The following is a 24,215-nucleotide window of genomic DNA, read 5'->3' on the forward strand; positions in this document are numbered from 1 at the left end:
TGATTCCCATTTTAGAAACAGGGCTTTCGTCGGGACTTTCCTGGTGGTCCAGTGGTTAAGACTCCTTGCTCACAGTGCAGGGGGTACAGATTTGATCCCTGGTTGGGGAACTTAGATTCCCAAAACAAACAGGGATTTCATCACCACATTTAGCACTACTTTTCCTTTCTCATAGCCTGCTGCCTTTTTAACAATGTTTAATTAATTACTTTTGGCTGCCCCACTCACCTATCAGGACTGTAGTTCCCTGACCAGTGACTGAAACTGCACCCTTAGCAGTGAAAGCAGAGTCCTAACCACTGCCCTGCCAGGGACTTCTTGGCCTTTTAATAATAATAAACATTTTGTTCTACCAATGGTGACCTGTTGACATTTGCTTTAGAGTTTGAAGGGCTATTTCAGGTTTGGCATTCTTGCTAAACAATGAATTGTAGGATGAATTTGACTAGCAGAGTAGTCAAAACTATTAAAAAAGCAAGTTATTTTATGGGAGGCTGCTTTCTTTTTATTTCGCAGACCCCACCTTTCTTCTCCCATGAGTCAGGTCTTGTGAGAGCTATCCTGGTGAATCATTTCTGCAAATCTTTCCAAAATGCTGACAATATTTAACAGGCACTAACCCAGATCCCCCCGCCACCCACTAGTTATCCTCACCATCTCTTGCCTAAATGTTCATTTCCTTTCCTTCCAGCCTAGAGCTAGGCTTCCTTACAGGCTAAACTGAGAAAGTACTGAATTTCTGTCTGTCTCAGCCTCTCAGGAGGGAATGTTATGATGTCCATGCAGTGCCACCAGAAAATGTTGGCAATCCCTGATCTGTTTGATTATTTAAGGCCTAGAATCAATACAAGTCCCACGTTCACATCCTCCTGAAAGGAAAGAAGTGGAGGAAACTCCTAAGTTTGGTGCAATACTGAACTTCTGATATCACTCCTTGACATACTAAGAGAAAACTGATGTAATCTCCCTTTCTGGTCTAGTCAGTCTTGAAATTCTGACTTCATATGTTCACAGAAAGAAGAGACTGTAATGGTTTGTTGGATGATCTTCCAGCATCCTGAAAAGACCTTTTCTCTCAAAGATTTCCATCTAAGGAGACTGTTAAATGTTAAAACACCTATTTTCTTGCTCCACAGATACCCAGCAGAAAATCCTTAGAGACATCCACTTTGAGGGAAAATCCGCAATTATTCCAGCATATATTTCTGATATTTGTCAGTGGCCCTCTGAACATCAAAATGGAAAGTTATTCACAGTCCCTCATTACACGTTTTGAACTCCTTTTTTATTTCTTTTATGGTTCAATATAAGTAGGAAGATTGATAGTGGATTATTGGTATTCAACCAATAAGTCGTGGAAAAGTTCAATCATTCTCCATCTCCCACTATTTCAACTCCTCTTGAAATACCCAAATTTTGTGGTAAATGAAGTCAAGTCAGGATAGAAGAGATGTGTTTCCTTTTTTGGAGTTTCTCATGGTGCAAATAGGTGTAATATAAGGCTGTAGGTTCTGCTTGACTCTGAATAGTCATAATAATCCAGTAGGTTTGCAGAAATGCATAGAAAATTTATGAACAACACCTCGTTTCTTGACAATGGTGAGTCAACGTGATACAAAACTGCAAGTGAGAAGTTCTAAGTGTGTTCATTTCCCCTTTCCCCAACTCTTTCACCATGGCTCCCAGTCCCCAAACACCCAGATTTGGGCCCCCATTTCCCACCCACTCTGGTCTAAAGGCACAGTGAGGTGCCTTTTTGGAGATGATCAGCTTACATCCTTTTCCTCGTTTGGTGTCATGTAAGAAAAGTGTTCATTTGAATCTGTTCCGTGCAGTGGTTGCTGCTACTTAAATGACCCCTTGTTGGGCTCGAGGAGGGTCGTGTGGCTGGTGATTGAGAGTTGATGACCAGAAGAGCCCTGACGCCTGGGAAAAGCTGGCGAGTCAAGTCCACTCTAACTCAAACAGTTTGGAAGGCTCTGCTCTGGCTGGGGATCGTGCTGGGGGTGTTTTCTGCTTTGGTCAGGGTAGCATGGGGGGCTTTCTTTGGTTCAGAACTTCTGGCCTCGGGCCCCACCGGGCCGTAGGTGTGGGCGGCCAGCCCCTGCCGCCGCACCGCCTCGGCGCATGGGGTCCGCTGGCTGCGGGAGCCGCTGTTGGCGGTGGAGCGCGTGGAGGAGGAGCCGGAGCGAGAGCTTCGCGAGCCCGAGGAAGAGGAGCTGGGCTTCACCAGGCGGGCCTTCGGGGCTTCCGCATCTTCTCTGAAGGGGAAAAACACCGAAGATAGATTTTAGGATCACAGGATTGTGAAAGCTTCCGCTCTGGCTGAGGCTTTCGGAGGCTGCCCCATCCATCAACTCCTCAAGCTGGAAACCTGGAGTTACCACTTAAGGAAATACGGACTCCCCCTGCGTCCTGAGCCCTCTCGTGGGCGCAGGCGGATGTGCATCCCCAAGGTCAACCCTTTGACTGGGGCGCGGGGTCGGGGGGACCAGGCACGCCCCACCGGGTGTTCACATAGCACTCCCCTCGACTTGGAGTCGGTCTGTGGAAACTCTTTAAAGGCCCATGGATGAGCTAGGCCCATTCTTTACTGTATAGCTTTTATAAGTGGAAGGTAATCAGAAGTAGTGTAAAGTTTATCTATTAAGTCTCTGTTGCAGATAGTTTCACAAGACAGTCAAGGTCAACTGTCCTTCTTCCCCTGGGCTGCAAGTCCTTACCTACCGGAATAATCCTTGTAACAGATTCAAGGTTATGAGGAAATGGGACAGTTTGGTTGGCTGGGCATTATGGAGCTGGCCCTAGAAAGGTAGCCTAGGTGAGGAAGGGGATTCTGTGGGAAGTTTACCGAATTTCATTTGGTCTCTCTTCTTCCTCATATCTCTTTTTGTCTTTCCTTCGGATCAACAGCCACACCAAGAGGAAAATCAGCAGGGCTCCGGCCACCATACCTGTCACTGCTCCTGCAATCATGCCCACGCTCTGTACATCTGTTTTCTCACAAACAAAGCAAAACCAAACATAAGCTATGCAATGCATAGACTTAAAATACATAAAGCTCTCGATGAGTATTTCCAGATCTTCATATATGTCTCCCTGAGTTCCCCATTTACCCTCTCTGGGTGTGTATGACTGTCCCTCCTGATATCGATGGGGAGCAGGAGAGCCACCCTAAAATATGCCTTGTTGACATTAGGATTATTTGGGGCTGATTAGGTTTTTAAATATTTGTTGTTTATTTGGTGGTGCCGGATCCCAGTTGCAGCATGCAGAATCTATTAAATAGTTCCCTCACCAGGGATAGAACCTGTGCCCCCTGCATTGGGAGCACAGAGTCTTAGCCACTGGGCCTCCAGGGAAGTCCCTAAGCTGATTATTTTTGAGCAACAGCAGACATCAGAGAAGCTCTGAAAACAGTAGAAGTTATCCTCTGTAAGGGAAATTTGCATTTATAAAGGAAACCTCCATTTGGTTCCCTCCTGGATAAAAAATTTCTTTAGGGGGCCGTAAAATTCACACATACTTGTAAATTTAGAGTGAGCTGCAACTGTTGAATAGTCCTTGGCAACTACTGAATTTATTTCAGTGATAACCATGTCCTTCTGGAGATGAAGCTTTTGACCATACTCTTACCTGCAATTAAAAATGTTTTACACTGAACCACAGTGCGCGGGCAAAACCACAGCAACACTTTGGGTACTTACACTGTACGGTCACTCGCACCACACAGCTCTCCTTCCCAGCCTCATTGCCTGCTGTGCACTGGTAGAGCCCAGAGGAGGACATGGTGAGATTCTGCAGCAGGACACGTCCAGGGTGGTTGTAGTCTACACAAGCAGAAAGATGACCGTGATCCCCCAGTGACAGGTCTATATTTATTGCTTACTTTATTGTGTCACTGACCTAAGGTCCTATGATACTGTTTGCTAAGGATGAGGTGATAGAATGGATCCAGAATGTGGGAAGAAAGGTGGTGAACATTCTTTTAAACTGCAGTGCACCCTCAAAAGTCACAAAAGATTCTGAACATTTAAGGGATACTAAACACAATAATTTTCCACAGTTTATTGTGATCCACACAGTCAAAGGCTTTGGCATAGTCAATAAAGCAGAAATAGATGTTTTTCTGGAACTCTCTTGCTTTTTCCGTGATCAGCAGATGTTGGCAATTTGATCTCTGGTTCTTCTGCCTTTTCTAAATCCAGCTTGAACATCTGGAAGTTCACAGTTCACATATTGCTGAAGCCTGGCTTGGAGAATTTTGAGCATTATTTTACTAGCATGTGAGATGAGTGCAATTGTGTGGTAGTTTGAGCATTCTTTGGCATTGCCTTTCTTTGGGATTGGAATGAAAACTGACCTTTTCCAGTCCTGTGGCCACTGCTGAGTTTTCCAAATTTGCTGGCATACTGAGTGCAGCACTTTCACAGCATCATCTTTCAGGATTTGAAATAGCTCAATTGGGATTCTATCACCTCCACTAGCTTTGTTGGTAGTGTTGCTTTCTAAGGTCCACTTGACTTCACATTCCAGGATTCTGGCTCTAGGTGAGTGATCACACCATCGTGATTATCTGGGTCATGAAGATCTTTTTTGTACAGTTCTTCTGTGTATTCTTGCCACCTCTTCTTAATATCTTCTGCTTCTGTTAGGTCCATACCATTTCTGTCCTTTATCAAGCCCATCTTTGCATGAAGTGTTCCCTTGGTATCTCTGATTTTCTTGAAGAGGTCTCTAGTCTTTCCCATTCTGTTGTTTTCCTCTATTTCTTTGCATTGATCACTGAGGAAGGCTTTCTTATCTCTCCTTGCTAATCTTTGGAACTCTGCATTCAAATGCTTATCTTTCCTTTTCTCCTTTGCTTTTCTCTTCTCTTCTTTTCACAGCTATTTGTAAGGCCTCCTCAGACAGCCATTTTGCTTTTTTGCATTTCTTTTCCATGAGGATAGTCTTGATCCCTGTCTCCTGTACAATGTCACGAACCTACGTCCATAGTTCTTCAGGTACTCTGTCTATCAGATCTAGTCCCTTAAATCTATTTCTTGCTTCTACTGTATAATCATAAGGGATTTGATTTAGGTCATACCTGAATGGTCTAGTGGTTTTCTCTACTTTCTTCAATTTAAGTCTGAATTTGGCAATAAGGAGCCATAGTCAGCATCTGGTTTTGTTTTTGCTGACTGTATAGAGCTTCTCCATCTTTGGCTGCAAAGAATACACTCAATCTGATTTTGGTGTTGACCATCTGGTGATGTCCACATGTAGAGTCTTCTCTTGTGTTGTTGGAAGAGGGTGTTTGCTATGACCAGTGCATTCTCTTGGCAAAACTCTATTAGCCTTTGCCCTGCTTCATTCCATACTCCAAGGCCAAATTTGCCTGTTACTCCAGGTGTTTCTTGACTTCCTACTTTTGCATTCCAGTCCCCTATAATGAAAAGGACATCTGTTTTGGGTGTTGTAGGAAAATTCTGAAAGAGACGGGAATACCAGACCACCTGACCTGCCTCTTGAGAAACCTATATGCAGGTCAGAAAGCAACAGTTAGAACTAGACATGGAACAACAGACTGGTTCCAAATAGGAAAAGGAGTACGTCAAAGCTGTGTATTGTCACCCTGCTTATTTAACTTCTATGCAGAGTACATCATGAGAAACGCTGGGCTGGAAGAAGCACAAGCTGGAATCAAGATTGCCGGGAGAAATATCAATAACCTCAGATATGCAGATGACACCACCCTTATGGCATAAAGTGAAGAGGAACTAAAAAGCCTCTTGATGAAAGTGAAAGAGGAGAGTGAAAAAGTTGGCTTAAAGCTCAACATTCTTAGAAAACTTAGAAAACTAAGAAAACTAAGATCATGGCATCTGGTCCCATCACTTCATGGGAAATAGATGGGGAAACAGTGGAAACAGTGTCAGACTTTATTTTTCTGGGCTCCAAAGTCACTGCAGATGGTAATTGCAGCCATGGAATTAAAAGACGCTTACTCCTTGGAAGGAAAGTTATGACCAACCTAGATAGCATATTCAAAAGGAGAGACATTACTTTGCCAACAAAGGTTCATCTAGTCATGGCTATGGTTTTTCCAGTGGTCATGTATGGATGTGAGAGTTGGACTGTGAAGAAAGCTGAGCGCCAAAGAATTGATGCTTTTGAACTGTGGTGCTGGAGAAGACTCTTGAGAGTCCCTTGGACTGCAAGGAGATCCAACCAGTCCATCCTAAAGGAGACTAGTCCTGGGTGTTCATTGGAAGGACTGATGCTAAAGCTCAAACTCCAATACTTTGGCCACCTCATGTGAAGAGTTGACTCATTGGAAAAGACCCTGATGCTGGGAGGGATTGGGGGCAGGAGGAGAAGGGGACGACAGAGGATGAGATGGCTGGATGGCATCACCAACTTGATGGACATGAGTTTGAGTGAACTCCGGGAGTTGGTGATGGACAGGGAGGGCTGGCGTGCGATTCATGGGGTCGCAAAGAGTGGGACACGACTGAGTGACTGAATTGAACTGAACTGAACTGAAACACAATAATTAGAATAGATTTATAGACTACATTTATTCTTAATCTCCTTACCACTTTTATTTTTGCCATTTAGGGAAAGAAAAGACATATTTTTCTGTTCCCAGTTAAGTGTGAAAAATAGAAACAGTGAGGTTCAGTAGTGTATTCAAGATCCTTGTGAGGTGCTCACCAAACCAGATTCAGAATTCATTGAGAGAAGACTGACTGGCCTGTTGTCTCCATGGACCAGTAAAAAAGATGACTTACCAATCTTAGATTTGGGAGGCAGACGTTCATCCTCTCCCTCCTTCTCCTGGACTCGCTGCCAGGAATACACAATGGGCTCTGTGCCAGAGGATGACTCACACTGCAAAGTCAGGTCGCTTCCTTCTGTCAGCTCTCCTTCCAATTCACACTTGGGCTTTGATGGTCTCACTGGCAAAAAAAAAAAAGAAGTCAAAGATCCCCTGACACCCGTGAACAATATCCTGTTGACTTGTTTTTCCTCATATGGTCAACTTTTGAGTGTGAATTTAATATTAATAGTCCTTTGTTACCTCGCCATGCTTTACATCTCACTCCCCAAAATATACCCACTTCCATCCCCTGCACACATACACACCCAATTCCAGCTGTTTCCAGTGGTGCTGATGTAATTTAGAGAGGTTGCCTCGGAAACGCCCTCATCACTTCTCAAAGAAAAAAATGTTTTGGTCTTTTTTCCTAATTCCTAGGGCCCTACTTGGACTCGGTGGGACTCACTGAGGGCCCAGGAATCTGCATTATTTTGGGGGTGGCCATGCTGCCAGGCTTGTGGGATCTTAGTTCCCTGACCAGGATTGAACATGCTCAGAGTCCTAACCACTGGACCAATGGAGAATTCCCAAAAACCTTTTATAATTGGAAATTTTAGAAAAGTTGAGTGTGATTTTCCTTTTTTTAAAAAAATATTTATATATTTGGCTGTGCTGGGTCTTAGTTGTGGCACATAGGATTTAGTTCCCTGACCAGGGATCAAAGCCAGGCCCCTGCACTGGGAGCAAGAAGTCTTAACCACTGGACCACCAGGAAAGTGCCAGTGTGACTTGATTAACACTGAAACAGGGACAGAAGTTCATGAACTTGGAAGCAATTAAGAAGAAGTTAGGAACTCTTGCTGTGTCATAAAACAAAGAAATGGATTTGAATCAGATCTGAGAGATTTGCTTCACTAGGAGGATACTACTTAAACTTGAGAGGACATTTAACTTTTGTAATGAGCTACCTCAGTGGCTCAGCGGATAAGGAATCTGCCTGCAACACAGGAGACACAGGAGATGTAGGTTTAATTCCTGGGTCAGGAAGATCCTCTGGAGGAGGAAATGGCAACCCACTCCAGTATTCTTGCCTAAAAAATCCCAAGGACAGAGGAGCCTGGCGGGTTACAGTGCGTGGGGTCACAAAGAATCAGGTACAACTGAATGACTAAGCATAGCACAATGAGCTACCATGGAAAATTGATTCTCTTCTATCATTATGGCTAAAATACAAAACATACACACTTTTCCCCAGGGAACTGGACTAGGTGATGTCTGTACAATATGATATATTGGGGGCTTCCCTGGTGGCTCAGAGGTAAAGAATCCTCCTAACAATGCAAGAGGCATGGCTTCACCTGATCCGGGAAGATCCCACATGCCTCAGATCAACAAGCCGTGTGCCACAACTACTGAGCCTGTGCTCTAGAACCCAGGAGCGGCAAGTACTGAAGCCCTCGTGCCCTAGAGTCCATGTTCTACAGCAAAAGAAGGCACTGCAATGAGAAGGCCGCACACCGAAACTAGAGAGTAGCCCCTATTCGCTGCAACTGTAGAAAAATCCACAGAGCAACAAAGACCCAGCACAGCCAAATATAAACAAAGAAAATTATTTTTAAAAAGTATGAAGTATTGAAGATGTTTCGTACCACTGTGATACATTTGCCTATCCCTTGTTAATAAGATATAGGTACTTACTGGGGCACTCTGTCTTACCTAAAACTTTTAAGATGACGTAGCTCCACACATAGCGGCCTGAGTTCTTCACCTTGCAGGTGTACCGGCCCTCATCACTGGGCTTCAGAGGCTCAATCTGCAGGGAGGCATCTCCTGCCAGGAAATTGGAAGCGAAGGCCACTCGGCCCTTCTGTTCCTCAGTCAAGTTATTGTAGACGTGATGGCTGGAGTAAGTGATCACCTGTGGGACAGACAGAGGCAGATTCACGCTTTGTGGCTCTCAGCCTCCCCTCCTGCTGCGGGCAAGATGAGGAAAGGAAGTGGAGCAGAGCAGTCAAGCCCAGGGCTGAGTCCAGGAGACCTCTGCTCTAGACAAAATTAAATACACTGTGTTTGTCTAGGCCTTCCTTCTCCTGAGAATAACAGCTCCTCATAATTTGTGTAGCCTTTTATTTATTTTTTTTTTTGTGTGTAGCCTTTTAACAAGTAGTAATTGTTCCATTAAATGCTCAGAACATTTCCATTTTAGAGGTAAGGAATTTTATTTTTAAAATTTCATATGTATTTTTTTTATTGAAGTATAATTCATTTACAATATCATGTTAGTTTCAGGTAGTACAGCACAGTGATTTTATATAATACATAAATTTAATATATAGATTTATATAATATATATATTCAGTGATTTTATATATATAATTATATATATTATATATATTTTATATATAATTGTGTGTGTGTGTTCAGTCGCTTCAGTCATGTTCGACTCTGTGTGACGCTATGGACTGTAGCCCACCAGGCTCTTCTGTCCATGGGGATTCTCCAGGCAAGAGTACTGGAGTGGGTTGCCATGCCCTCCTCCAGGGGGTCTTCCCGACCCAGGGATCGAACCCAGGTCTCTTATGTCTCCTGTATCGGCAGGCAGGTTTTTTACCACTAGCACCACCTGGGAAGCCCATATTTTATATATATAAAATATATATTTATATAACTTAATAAATATATATAGTGTGGGCTTATATATATGATATACTTATATATATATAAAATCTCCTTCAGATTTCCCTGTAGGTTATTACAAAATATTCAGTATAGTTCCCTGTGCAGTAAGGGATTTTAAATTTGAATTCCAAACTCTAGTTCTCACAGTGGAGCCCAGGAAAGAAGAAAATGCACAGAATGGTCTCCAGAGTTGATTCTGAGGGACGTGGAGAGAAGGGAAGCTAGGGAGGGGAGGAGTCTTACCTTTCCCCCGCATACCTTTCTTCTGCACTTGGCATTTCCTACTTCACTAAATCCCATGCATTTCCACTTGCACGTGATCTGGTCAAGGTACAGACACTCCTTGCGCTGAGTGCTTTTACATCTAGTTTATTTCTCACACAGTGTTTCCAAGCAGGCGTCATCTGTCCCCAATTCACAGGCAGGTAGCAGAACCAGGGTTTGAACGTGGCCATCTGAAGCCATCCTGTTCACTGTTCTGGTTACCATGGTTACCTCTCCTTTCCCCACCCGCATTCATCTCACTGCTCATAAACTGCTCTTCCAGAAAGTTTGGAAATGAGGGAGAAAATGTGAAACAAAAAGATGTGTTTGCCTTTATGAAAGTTCAGAGTCCAGCTGAAGTTAAGGAATAGAAGTTAATGTTACAGTCCAGGTCTGATACTGAGGGAATCATTGGTGACTTTCCTTCTTTTTGACTTCACTGTGGATTAGTAAGAGTAAGCTAGGTGGGAAGAAACTGTGTCTTTTCTTTCCATAAAATACACATGTGCTTCATGTCATTGTTTTCACTGCTAGAAAGACCAAAGTTTAGATTTCCCTGACAGAAAAAAATAATCATGATTTTCCCTGAATTTTCATCTGCCTGCATCATGACCCGTACGAGGGCTTCCCTTGTAGCTCAGTCAGTAAAGAGTCTGCTTGCAATTCAGGAGACCTGGGTTGGATTCCTGGGTCAGGAAGATTTCCCCTGGAGAAGGAAATGGCAACCTACTCCAGTATTCTTGCCTAGAGAATCCCATGGACAGAGGAGCCTGGCAGGCTACAGTCCATGGGCTCACAAGAGTCGGACACGACTGAGTGAAGAAGCACACAGCATCATGACCTGTAGTTCTTGAAACTTTTCCTGGTTCTGATATCCATCACTTCCTGGCTTGTTTTTATTGCTGGTTTTTTTTTTTTTTTTTTTTTTTTAGGCCAAGCTGTGCAGCATGTGGGATCTTAGGCCTCTAACCAGGGATCAAACCCATGCCCCCTGCATTGAGAGCACGAAGTCTTAACCACTGTACCACCAGGGGAGTCCCCATCACCTCCTACTAATCACAAAAACCACGCTGATCTTGTCTTCCAAGACTGGTAACTTCAGTTATCCCTTGCTGCCACTTAGCAATCATATTCCTAAACGTACTTGATTTAAACATCAGCAAACATTTATGGAATGACTGTTCCCCACCAGGTCAGGAGGAGGCTATTCAGATGAAATAAAACTCTCTTCTGATCTTCAAGTAATTTATAATCTAGTGGGATTAACAAGGAGAGAAGTGTACACATAGAAAAAGGAATGACTAACTTGAAATAGTATCAAGAGAGAATGTTCCCAGAAAAGTCGGTGGCATTTGAGTTAGGCTTTGAAAGATGAGTAGGCCAAGTAAGAGATGAGAGAGGCAGGGCAAAGATTGCCAGAGGGAGCATTCCAGACACATGGAACAGCACTTAAAAAAAAAAAAAAAAGCAAGCACATGGGAGTCCCCTAGCACATTTCTGGCTTCAGCTGTTCCAAACTGTTTCACTCTAAGCCCTGAACCCTGTTGTTAATCACGTGACACTCTGCAGCTCAGGAAATGCCTTCCTGAAAAGACCAGGAGCCATCCAATCAAATGGCCATAAATTCTCTCACCATTATGTTAGAACGTTTCAGCATCATCCATTTTGCCCTTACCACATCTCTGAAAAAAAAGTGTTTTCTCCTTTCTCTGTATGTTCTTTTTCTTCACCAAATATTTACTGAGTGCCCACATCAGGTACTTTGCCAGGCTCTGGAAAACAATCATGAATAAGATATAGTTCCTACCCCGAGGGCCTCACGGTCTTTTGAGGGACAAAATGCTGGAGAATCAAATAAAAGAAAATTAAGGTAACAGATAATATGACTTAAAATGTTTTCAGTATTTGATTTTGTCCCCTCACTTCAACCAATACAACTATTGTGATAATTCTGACATCTTTCTATCGCTAACACATTTTTTTAAAATATGTATTTTTATTTATTTCTTTGGCTGTACCAGGTCTTAGCTGCAGCATGTGAACACTCAGCTGTGGCATGTGGGATCCAGTTCCCTGATCCGGGATCGAACCTGGGCCCCCTACATTGGGAGCGTGGAGGCTTAGCCACTGGACCACAGGGAAGTCCAGACACCAACACATTTTTGAGCTCCATTTTTATACTTCCAGCTGTCTGGCCACTATAAATGCCTGTCCTCTCCAAACTACCCTACATGATAATATATTAATAAGCTTTTTGTTGTTGTTTAGTCACTCAGTCATGTCCAACTCTTTGCAACCCCTTGGACTACAGTCCTCCAGACTCTTCTGCCTGTGGGGATTCTCTGGGCAAGAATACTGGAGTGAGTTGCCATTCTCTCCTCCAGGGGATCTTCCCAACTCAGGGATCGAACCCACGTCTCCTGCTTGGCAGGCAGATTCTTTACCGCTGAGCCCCCTGGGAAGCCCCAAATAATCCCTATTCATTATTTTAAACCCCAGGGTAATGTTAAGTTTCCTTGTGAAACCTTCCCTGATATGACACAAGCTTAGAATGGTCTCTGCTGTCATCCATAGCATGTCTTGGCACCATTTTTATGGGAGGAAAAATTGTGAAAGTCAAGATGCTAGGCAGACAGTTTGCTGGACCCCTTTCTGTAATTCTGGGCATTGTCTGGGAGATCCTTCAGGCCATTCTGATTTTATTTATTTATTTAATTTAAGAATAAGTGTATTATTTATTTAGTTTTGCCTGTGCTGGGTCTTTGTTGCTATGTGGGCTCTAACTCTAGTTGTGGAGTGAGGGCTGCCCTCCAGTTGCTTCCCATTGTGAATGCCTTCTCTTGATGCAGAGCCTGGCCTCTAGGGTGCTCAGCCTTCAGTAGTAGTGGCTCTCCAGCTCTAGAGCACGGGCTCAGTAGTTGTGGCGCACGGGCCCAGTTGCTCCTCAGCATGTGGGATCTTTCCAGCCCAGGAGTCAAACCCGTATCTCCTGCACTGGCAGGTGGATTCTTTACCACTGAGCCACCAGGGAAGCCTCATACTGATTTTATGTATGTCTGTTGTCCAGTTTTGCAACCCTGCAAACTTTTATTTAGTAAACACTAATTGAAACATACTCTACACTTGGCATTATTCTAGAGACGATAACAATACAAAGAAATGAGTTTTATAATTTTGGGGACCAGGACATGCCACCTCCAAATATGTCACTTTGCATATGCATAAGGATTAATTTCAGCTGAAGGCACTTGAGTTCCTGAAATCCTTTATTTGTCTAAAAACAGAGCCTCCCCAAAGAATCTGAGTGTCCCTAAATCCCCTTTCCCAGGGCAACTCTAGTCTTCCCTTCTGGGAGAGCAGAGGTGGACATCTCACTCAGACGATGTCACAAACCAGCATATCTCCCATCTGTTCTTCTAAGTGTTCATTTGCTCCTCCGAAAGTGCCCTTTCTACTCCTCCCTTCCCCTACTAAATTAGGTAAACATACCGAGCCCTAGTTCTAACCACCTCTTTCAGTTACTCATCACTGGGTATGCTCAGGTGTTATTTACACAATACTGTTTGTTTTTTCTTGTTAACCTGCCTTTTTTCAGTCTGACAGTGCCCCAGCATGAACACTTAGGTGAGTAGAGGGAAAAAGATAATTTTTCCTGCCCTAGTTTTCCCCGGTGCCTCAGCAGTAAAGAATTTGCCCACAATGTGGGAGATGCTGGTTCAATCCCTGGGTGGGGAAGATCCCTGGAGGAGGAAATGGCAACCCACTCCAGTATTCTTGCCTGGGAAACCCCATGGACAGAGGAGCCTGGCGGGCTACAGTCCTTGAGGTCGCAGAAGAGTCAATCACACTTTAGTGACTAAACAACAACAGTTTTAAAGGACAACTTTTTCTTTTTTCAAAAAAAAAAAAAAAAAAGCTAAAATCATGATGCTCGTATATAAAGAGAATAAACACATATCAAAAAGTTTAACTCATTCATTCATGATGGAACCAGAAAGCTGTCACAAACAAGTTCAAAGGAGAACTGGACTAAAGAGATTTACATTCTCCTTTGGACAAAATTCATTTACATCTCTATAAACTGGAACCATCTGCATCCTATGGATGGGAAACTTGGCATCACTATCAGCATTCCACAAGGTAATTTCTATTTCTACAGAAGTTAATACATGAGGAAAATTAGACCTTAATTCATCTCCAGAAAACTTGGACTCTAGGCATAAAGCTGACGTTCAGGAGACACTTCCCTATGGTGTATTACAGGGAAGGGGCAGGTTTTCAGGCTCGGGCAGGGAGAATTCACTTCAGTATGACAATAAAGGGAATTAGATCCCCTGAAGGTGTTTCCTGTTTCGGTGCATTCCCTGTCCTCCTACAGCTGCCTCCCTTAGGGTGTGGTCTCCAGGTTCAACGTGCTGAGTCTCTACATTAGAGAATCTGAAAGGCTACTGAGAACAGCACCGTGGGACTGTCTCCTTCTTGTTGGAATGAGGGTGGAGGGGGAATCGGGACGGCTTCATTAGGACAGCACCATCCAGCTTCTCCCTAAGGCTGAGGCGAACTCTGCAAAGACCTTTTAAAGCAAACTGGGAGAATTCCCTGGCGGTCCAGAGGTTAAGGCTCCAAGTTTCCACGGCAGAAGACATGGGCTTGATCCCTGCTTGGGGAACTAAGATCCTGCAAGCCAAGCAGCAAAGCCAAAAAAGCATAAAGCAAGTTGGCAAGCATGGCCAGGTAGAGAATATTTAGGAAAGTGAAGAGAGGGTAGGAGGAAGAAGAGTTGCATCCATGGGTAGGGCTGGGCCTGTGACAAGAGACTCAGTGAGTCACTGGTGAACTCAGGGTGGCCACAGACCTGGAGGAGGCCATGGAGCACTGGGGCAGGGAACTGCCTACAGGAGAGCTAATTCTCATTCTCACTCCAGGAGAGGCTGTCTCCCCACCCCAACCTCACAGCTTACCCCCTAGGGAGGGGTCTCCTGAACACTGTCTTCAAGCTGAGGAACATTCTGGAAAGTATGGGAACTGCATGATTTCCATCAAAAGTCTGGTATTTACTCCCAGGCAGAGGTTTTATCTTGAATGCCACATTCTTTTCCACAGAAGCTGCAAGCCATGGGGGAGGGGCAGAGGGCTTTAACCCTGGGAAGCTTGGGTTCAGATCTGAACTCTGAAATCCATCTTGGGCAAAGCCTTGACTGTTGAAAGTCTGAAAGGTTTAGAATCCAAGTTTTCTAGAGATGGAGGTCTAATTTTCTTCACGCATTAAAAGAACTATTGTAACAATCCTTACCTTATCGACCTCCCAGGCTTATAACAAGATTTAAATTTAAAAGACAGTTTTTGAGCAAGGGCACATTTCCTTCTGACGATGATCATTTAGATTTATAGCACAAATTGGGCTTCCCTGGTGGCTCAGATGGTAAAGAATCTACCTGCAATGCAGGAGCCACAGGTTCGATCCCTGGGTCAGGAAGATCCCCTGGAGAAGGAAATGGCAACCCACTCCAGTATTCTTGCCTGGGAAACCCCATGGACAGAGGAGCCTGGCAGGCTATAGTCCATGAGGTCGCAAGAGTTGGATACAACTCAGCGACTAACCCCACCAGTGGTTAAGAATCTGCCTGCCAATGCAGGGAACATGGGTTCGATCCCCGGTCGGGGAAGATTCCACATGTCTGGGAGCAACTAAGCCTGTGTGCCACAACTACTGAGCCTGGGCTCTAGAGCCCAAGTGCTGCAACTACTGAAGATGTGCGCCTAGAGCCTGTGGTCCGCGACAAAGAAGCCACTGCACTGAGAAGCCCATGCATCACAACAAAGACTAACCCCCAGTCACCTCAACTAGAGAAAGCCTGAGTGCAGCCATGAAGACCCAGCATAACCAAAAGTTAAAAAAAAAAAATCTGATTGCTTATGATCCCCTGCTGCTGCTGCTGCTGCTAAGTCGCTTCAGTTGTGTCCGACTCTGTGCAATCCCATAGACGGCAGCCCACGGTTTCCCCATCCCTGGGGTTCTCCAGGCAATAACACTGGAGTAGGTTGCCATTTCCTTCTCCCCAAAAAAATGCATGAAAGTGAAAAGTGAAAGTGAAGTTGCTCAGTTGTGTCTGACTCTTAGTGACCCCATGGACTGCAGCCTACCAGGCTCCTCCGTCCTAATTTTGAAAAATGCTATACCAGGGACAGTGATGGAGAAAGCTGGCTGGGAAGTCAGTAGTCTTCTGTACTCAAAAGGGAGCTCCTCCAAGACACACACTTGCTGCGTGTCTTGGTTCAGCTAATGAACTTGGCTAATCCCTAAGGTCTTCAGCTGTCACACAGGGACAAGCTACTTCACAGGATTTTGGGCGGAATGAGATAGTAAGCCCTCATGATCATTTTTATCAGATGGATTCTGGGTTCTAGGAAGCCCCTAAGGTTTCCAAGTTTTTCAGCCCATGCATTCTATTCATTTGTATAGGGAAACTCCCCTGGCTAAAAACCTCCACTGGTTCCCTCACCTGTGGTCTATTTCAAGCTGTGGTCCACAGCTTGACCCTCTGAATGTGGCCCCTAAGGCCAGTGCAGCCTGGACCACATCTCAGCTTTGGCCCCTGCCCTCAGATCTCTGAATAGCCTAATCCCCAAACTCGAGTCCTGTGCTCTGAACAGTGTCCTCTGATGTGTCTTTGTCTTGGATCATAAAGTTTTCTCCTTCTGAAATGCGTTTCCTTTTATTTTAATCTAAACACCACCTCTACAGGTCTCAAGATCAAGCATGAGGGTCACCTTCTGTGTATACGGGCTTTTCTGGTGTACTGCTTTTCCCTCCCTTTCCCCTAGTTCTTATCATATATAAGTCATGTATATATCAGATCAGATAAGATCAGTCGCTCAGTCGTGTCCGACTCTTTGTGACCCCATGAATCGCAGCACGCCAGGCCTCCCTGTCCATCACCAACTTCCAGAGTTCACTCAGACTCACGTCCATCGAGTCAGTGATGCCATCCAGCCATCTCATCCTCTGTCGTCCCCTTCTCCTCTTGCCCCCAATCCCTCCCAGCATCAGAGTCTTTTCCAATGAGTCAACTCTTCGAATCAGGTGGCCAAAGTACTAGAGTTTCAGCTTTAGCATCATTCCTTCCAAGGAAATCCCAGGGCTGATCTCCTTCAGAATGGACTGCTTGGATCTCCTTGCAGTCCAAGGGACTCTCAAGAGTCTTCTCCAACACCACAGTTCAAAAGCATCAATTCTTTGGCACTCAGCCTTCTTCACAGTCCAACTCTCACATCCATACATGACCACTGGAAAAACCATAGCCTTGACTAGCCGGACCTTTGTTGGCAAAGTAATGTCTCTGCTTTTGAATATGCTATCTAGGTTGGTCGTAACTTGTCTTCCAAGGAGTAAGCATCTTTTAATTTCATGGCTGCAGTCACCATCTGCAGTGATTTTGGAGCCCAGAAAAATAAAGTCTGACACCGTTTCCACTGTTTCCCCATGTATTTCCCATAAAGTGATGGGACCGGATGCCATGATCTTCGTTTTCTGAATGTTGAGCTTTAAGCCAACTTTTTCACTCTCCTCTTTCACTTTCATCAAGAGGCTTTTTAGTTCCTCTTCACTTTCTGCCATAAGGGTGGTGTCATCTGCATATCTGAGGTTATTGAGATTTCTCCCGGCAATCTTGATTCCAGCTTGTGTTTCTTCCAGTCCAGTGTTTCTCATGATGTACTCTGCATATAAGTTAAATAAACAGGGTGACAATATACAGCCTTGACATACTCCTTTTATTATTTGGAACCATTCTGTTGTTCCATGTCCAGTTCTAACTGTTGCTTCCTGACCTGCATACAAATTTCTCAAGAGGCAGGTCAGGTGGTCTGGTTTTCCCATCTCTTTCAGAATTTTCCACAGTTTATTGTGATCCACACAGTCAAAGGCTTTGGCATAGTCAATAAAGCAGAAATAGATGTTTTTCTGGAACACTCTTGCTTTTTCCATGATCCAGCGGATGTTGGCAATTTGGTCTCTGGTTCCTCTGCCTTTTCTAAAACCAGCTTGAACATCAGGAAGTTCACGGTTCACATATTGCTGAAGCCTGGCTTGGAGAATTTTGAGCATTACTTTACTAACGTGTGAGATGAGTGCAATTGTGCAGTAGTTTGAGCATTCTCTGGCTTTGCCTTTCTTTGGGATTGGAATGAAAACTGACTTTTTCCAGTCCTGTGGCCACTGCTGAGTTTTCCAAATTTGCTGGCATATTGAGTGCAGCACTTTCACAGCATCATCTTTCAGGATTTGAAATAGCTCAACTGGAATTCCATCACCTCCACCAGCTTTGTTCGTAGTGATGCTTTCTAAGGCCCACTTGACTTCACATTCCAGGATGTCTGGCTCTAGGTCAGTGATCACACCATCGTGATTATCTGGGTCATTACATATATATATGACATATAGGCTTCCCCAGTGGCTCAGCAGTAAAGAATCCACCTGCAATGCAGGAGCCACAGGAGACTCAGGTTCGATCCCTGGGTGAGGAAGATCCCCTGGAGGAGAGTATGGCAACCCACTCCAGTGTTCTTGCCTGGAGAATCTCATGGACTGAGGAGCCTGGCAGGCTACAGTCCATAGGGTCACAAAGAGTCGGACATGAATGAAGCGACTGAGCACAAATATATATTTGATCACAAACTGCAGCATATGGGATCTTCCACAACTGGGGCTTGAACCCATGCCCCCTGCAGTGGGAGCATTGATTCTTAACCACTGGACTACTGGGGAAGTTCCTGTCCTAATATTAAATGAAGAAAAAAGAGATAACTACAGGTAAATATTTAACATCTTTGGAAAGCAGAGTATATACAACTTCAAAATAACCTTAATATAATTAAATGACCCTTATTTAATACGAGAATTTCAAAACACTTTTGACAGGGTTGGGGTTCAGCTACAGCCTTGCAATTTGGCTTTTTTCCCCCCCAGACATACCTTGAATATCAGATGCTTGAGTGTCTCTGTTTTATTTTGTTTTTAATTCTAAGGAACGTAATGCTGAGACTAAGCCAAGGGTCAATGGGAGTGTGATGGGGGAACAGTGAATATAAATCTAATTCTTCTGCAAACAGATTAAATATATGAATTGCAGCTGTTGTGGGACTGTGTCTCATGACATTCCTGGTGTCCTGCTCCGGATGTGTTTTTAGGGAGACGAGGCAGGACAATTTGTTAGGACTCAGATGGAACAGATGGATCAGCTCAACCTTCTGGCAGTTGCTCTGCTGAGCTAGGTCCTACGTAGCAGTTGTGAAACTGCCCTGAAGGAGATGGATGTAAGTCCCTCTCTCTGTATTTTAGATCAAGATTTTTCTTGCTCAAAGCCAAAGAGAAAGGGGAAAGGGTGAAAGAGTGGCCAAGATAGTTGGCATGGAAAATTGAGCATCTCTGTCCTAATTATTCCATCTGAAAAATACAGGAGAAAAGTGTGTGTTGTGAGTTCCTGACTCTTCTTCTGAGCACTCTTACTTTGGAAATTCAACCAAGTTTCCATCCTAGAACCAGGAGGAATGCTCCAGAATCCTAGTGACCCTACTGTCTAGGCTGAAATTCAAATATTCCTGAGGCCACCTGCTGCTGCTGCTGCTGCTAAGTTGCTTCAGTCGTGTCCGACTCTGTGCAACCCCATAGACAGCAGCCCACCAGGCTCCCCCGTCCCTGGGATTCTCCAGGCAAGAACACTGGAGTGGGTTGCCATTTCCTTCTCCAATGCGTGAGAGTGAAAAGTGAAAGTGAAGTCACTCAGTCGTGTCCAACTCCTAGAGACCCCATGGACTGCAGCCCACCAGGCTCCTCCATCCATGGGATTCTCCAGGCAAGAGTACTGGAGTGGGGTGCCATTGCCTTCTCCCACCCCTAAATGTTTCCTGCATATCTGAGGGTCCTAGACAAGAGGGATGCAACATTTCTGCTCAGATTAAAGCACAAAGCTGACCTTGGGATCTAGGCCATTGGCTAGCCTATTTTAAGCACCTCATCCAGGTCTTCTCTGGCAGTTCAGTGGTTAGGACCTCGAGCTTCCACTGCAGGGGGCACGGGTTTGATCTCTCATTGGGGAACTAAGATCCCATAAGCTGAGAGGCATGATGGAAAGAAAAGAAAAACAAGCAACACGTCTGTTCCAACCCTTCCTGTATTTTCTTTCTCAGTTCCCCTCACTCTCACTCCCAATACCCTGGCAATTAACCAGCTCAGGAAGCTTCACCCATTGCTTGGCATCCCAGCCACCCACGACTGTACTTTAAACCCTTATTGTATAGCTGGAAACTATTCAACGAATCTTGATTCTTCTACTTGCTAAATTGCTTCAGTCGTGTCCGACTCTGCGACCCCATAGACGGCAGCCCACCAGGCTCCCCCGTCCCTGGGATTCTCCAGGCAAGAACACTGGAGTGGGTTGACATTTCCTTCTCCATTCTTCTACTTGAGTCCTCTTTAAATCAGTGTGCCTCACAGAGTGCCAGAGTGCTTGCTCTAAGATGCAAAGATGCCCTTTTCACTCTGAAAATCCTTCAAGAACACCATGACGTTATAAGAAGAATTCTCAGCTCCCTGGTATGGTAGACAAGACCTTTCAGTTTCTGGTCCTGCAACCCCACAAGCTGAAACTTGCATTCTGTTTGGATCAGCCACTTAGAAGTTCCCAGAATGGGCCCGCCTGTGTCTTTGCTCTTGTGATTTCCTGAGGGCAGTGCCTTCTATAAACATGCAAATCAACTGTGCCTTCTTACCAGAAGCACACCTCGACCTCTCCCCAAGGACTCTCAGTCAGCGGCTCCTCCTCTGCTTTCCTCTAGAACATTCTGCTAATCTCAGTCTTGATATGTATCTCTTCAAGTAGCTCCTTTATGAGAGAGTGTGTGTGTACACTGGAAATCCAATATTTATTAAATTTAACTAAATCAATTTTATAAAATATTGATTTATTTACGTGGCTGCTTCAGGTTCTTAGTTTCAGCATGCAGCATTTCTTTAGTTGTGGCACTGGGGATCTTTAGTTGCAGCATGTGGGATCTAGTTCCCTGACTAGGAATGGAACCCGGGACCCCTGCCTTGGGAGGGCAGAGTCTTAGCCACTGGACCAACAGGGAAGTCCCAACTAAATTGATTTTTAATCTTTCAGAACTTCCGATAGTGCCAAGCTTTTTCCAGCATCAGGGTCTTTGCATAATTAATCTGCTGGAATAATTTTTCTCCCCATGTTTTCCTTATTTCCAATATAGCAGCACTAATTGTCTAATTTCTAATTATTTATGAAGACAACACAGCTAGTGCTTAATAGTTTAGCTACCAATATCAGAGTGCTCAATTTCAAAAATGGGTGATTTGGGGACTTCCCTGGTGGTCCAGTGGCTAAGACTCTGAGCTCCCAGTGTAGGGGGCCCAGGTTCGATCCCTGGTCAGGGAGCTAGATCCCACATGCTACAACTAAGACCCAGAGTGGCCAAATAAATAAATAAAATTTAAAAAAAATGGGTGACTTTAAGCAATTTTCTCACTTTGTGTATGTACATGCCTCAGTTCCTTATCTGTAAAATGGTACCAATAACCCCGGTTATGAGCAGTAAGTTAAATGAGACAATATGTGCTAAACAGATTTGTGCCTGGCCTGCAGCTGGTATTTATTGTTCTGTACTTAAATTTTTTTAAAAAAATTATTAAATGTCATTTTATTTAAGCTCCTAGAAGGCAGAGATTCTGATTTTTTCTTCACTGCTATACCCCAGCGCCTACCATGGAATACAGTAAGTGCAAAATAAATTCATGCCATCTGGACTTCCCTGGTGGTTCAGTGGTTAAGATTACAGGCTCCCAGTGCAGGAAGCATGGGTTCAACCCAATGGTGGAGGAACTAAGATCCCTCATGCCACATGGCTCGGCGGGGGGGGGGGGGGGGGGGGGGTAAAAAAAAAATCGTGCCTTCTGAACGAGTGAATAAACGGCAATCCTTTCTTTAGAGCATTCACTGAAGATAAGTAGGGAACTGTGCCTGCTTATTAGGGTGAGGACAGAAGCTGTATCAGTGACCTTCTTTATTTTATTTAGTTTTTGGCTGCACCCCATAGCACCTTAGTTCCTGGACCCGGGATTGAACCCGAAGCCCCTGCATTGGAAGGGGGAGTCTTAACCATTGGACCACCAGGCAAGTCCCTCAGAAGCCTTTTTAAATCAATCCTTATATTCACCTGGCTATAAAACCAAGTAACTTTTTTTTCCTTTAGTTTAAATGAAACCACTTGGGTGAAAGTTAGACAAAGAATGTCATTCTTGGATTTTTATTAGAGGAACATGGGCACTTATTCTTTCAGAACTGAGAGTATCAGGTCTAGGACTGATTATGAAATTGTTGGAATAAACATGCTCAGGTTAAGGTGACCTTGCTCTGGAGAGAACAGACTGAGTCTTGGGATGGTGCACTAGGAGAAGAGAATGACAAGCATATCAAAATAACAAGGTGATGTAGGCAGCTCTCTAAGCAAGTTCAATTCCAACTGTGATTTTGAATTTTATTTTCAGTGAAAACCTTAGCTTCCCTCTGCATAAACCACCTTATAAAATTAGTAGCATAGACATCGGAGAGGAAAGGACAACTTTATCCTTTTTAGTAGGGAAAGAAGTAAAGTTCTGAAAAAGAAGGAAAGTCTAAAATCAGCTTCCGTAGGATGTAGTTTGTTTTTTTAACCACAAAACTTTCAACAAAGAGTTTTAAAAATAAGTCAATAGAGGGGAAGGGTGGAGAGAGGAATAGTTAGCGGGTTTGGGATGGGCATGTACACCTTGTTAAATTTAATATAGTTAATCAACAAGACCTACTGTATAGCACAGGGAAATCTGCTCAATAGTCTGAAACAGCATAATTGGGAAAATAATTTGAAAAAGAATAGATACATGTGTATGGATAACTGAATCACTTCATTGTACACCTGAATCTAACACATTATTGTTAATCAACTGTACTCCAATATAATATAAAAGTTTAAGAATCTATAAATAAATAAAACACTTGTGTAAAAAAATACAACAAAATAAAAGCCAGCCTATGATGTTGGGGGAAAAAAAAGTCAATGGCTAAAGGCTGTTAATTAAATCTCTGGACTGGGAAGATCCCTTGGAGTAAGAAATGGCAACCCACTTCATGGACAGAGGATTCTGGTGGGCTTCAGTCCAATGGGGTCACAAAGAGTTAGATACAACTGAGAACGCACAAACATGCCCAAAGGCTACTGAAGAACAGTTATGCCAGAAAACCTAGGCTGAGCCAAGGTGCAGTGGTCGAGTGCAGCCAAGGCAGAAAGGATGGTAACAGAAGATTACCTAGTCCTCATTCTCTAATGAATGTCATGCCAGGAGGTCATCAGGAGCAGAGTGTGACAAATCTGTTTATGCTGCCAGTTCAGTTCAGTCGCTCAGTTGTGTCTGACTCTTTGCAACCCCATGGACTGCAGCATGCCAGGACTCCCTGTGCATGACCAGCTCCCGGAGCTTACTCAAACTCATGTGCATTGAGTCAGTGATGCTATCCAACCATCTCATCCTCTGTCATCGCCTTCTCCTCCTGCCCTCACTCTTTCCCAGCATCAGAGTCTTTTCAGAAAAGTCAGTTCTTCACATCAGGTGACCAAAGTATTGGAGTTTCAGCTTCAGCATCAGTCCTTCCAATGAATATTTAGGACTGATTTCCTTTAGGATGGACTGGTTGGATCTCCTTGCTGTCCAAGGGACTCTTAAGAGTCTTCCAGGTGTGGTTCTGGCCCACTAGACTATGCGATCCGGAGAAGGCAATGGCACCCCACTCCAGTACTCTTGCCTGGAAAATCCCATGGATGGAGGAGCCTGGTAGGCTGCAGTCCATGGGGTTGCTAAGAGTCGGACACGACTGAGCGACTTCACTTTCACTTTTCACGTTCATGCAATGGAGAAGGAAATGGCAGCCCACTCCAGTGTTCTTGCCTGGAGAATCCCAGGGATGGGGGAGCCTGATGGGCTGCCATCTATGGGGTCGAACAGAGTCGGACAGGACTGAAGTGACTTAGCAGCAGCACCAGCAGACTATGCAATCAAGCTACTGCATCCTTGTCCCTCTCATAGGAAAGACGCCACTAGTGTAGATACTCTTCTTGGGCAAATGATAGATTCTTGTAGTTCTTGCTCACCCCCAAACAGAATTAGGGTTAGGGTTAGGTTTATACTGCTAGAAGCTTATAAAAACCAACGGGCCATCCTGGTGACCCTTCCAAACCTCAGCACTGCAGACCCAGGGCCAGCTCCTTATTTCCCAACTGTAGAATCAGTATCAGTTCTTTTGCTCATCCAAGTATACGTTTTAACCGTTTCCATTCACCTCCTCTTTGTTTCTCTGTATTCTATGTTGTTTATCACTTTGCACAATCGTAGAGTTCAGAAGTCATGACCATGCAAAGTTTAAGC

At 44.3% G+C, this 24,215-nt stretch overlaps 1 protein-coding gene across 2 annotated transcripts in view; it reads right to left on the reverse strand.

Annotated features, from left to right (window-relative positions):
• Positions 1 to 1,263: 1,263 nt before the first annotated feature.
• CLMP (CXADR like membrane protein) overlaps positions 1,264 to 24,215 on the reverse strand; it is a 104,334-nt gene continuing 81,382 nt past the window's right edge. For both annotated transcript variants that reach the window (XM_070803564.1, XM_070803563.1), the window contains 5 exons: positions 8,522 to 8,723; positions 6,777 to 6,944; positions 3,708 to 3,830; positions 2,852 to 2,993; positions 1,264 to 2,261 (listed from right to left, as the gene is read on the reverse strand). In XM_070803564.1, coding sequence (XP_070659665.1) covers positions 1,961 to 2,261; positions 2,852 to 2,993; positions 3,708 to 3,830; positions 6,777 to 6,944; positions 8,522 to 8,723 — 936 coding nt within the window. In that variant the 3' untranslated portion in view covers positions 1,264 to 1,960. The remainder of the gene's footprint in view (positions 2,262 to 2,851; positions 2,994 to 3,707; positions 3,831 to 6,776; positions 6,945 to 8,521; positions 8,724 to 24,215) is intronic.

Source organism: Bos indicus, chromosome 15, assembly GCF_029378745.1.
Source record: "Bos indicus isolate NIAB-ARS_2022 breed Sahiwal x Tharparkar chromosome 15, NIAB-ARS_B.indTharparkar_mat_pri_1.0, whole genome shotgun sequence".
NCBI classification, from domain to species: Eukaryota; Metazoa; Chordata; class Mammalia; order Artiodactyla; family Bovidae; genus Bos; species Bos indicus.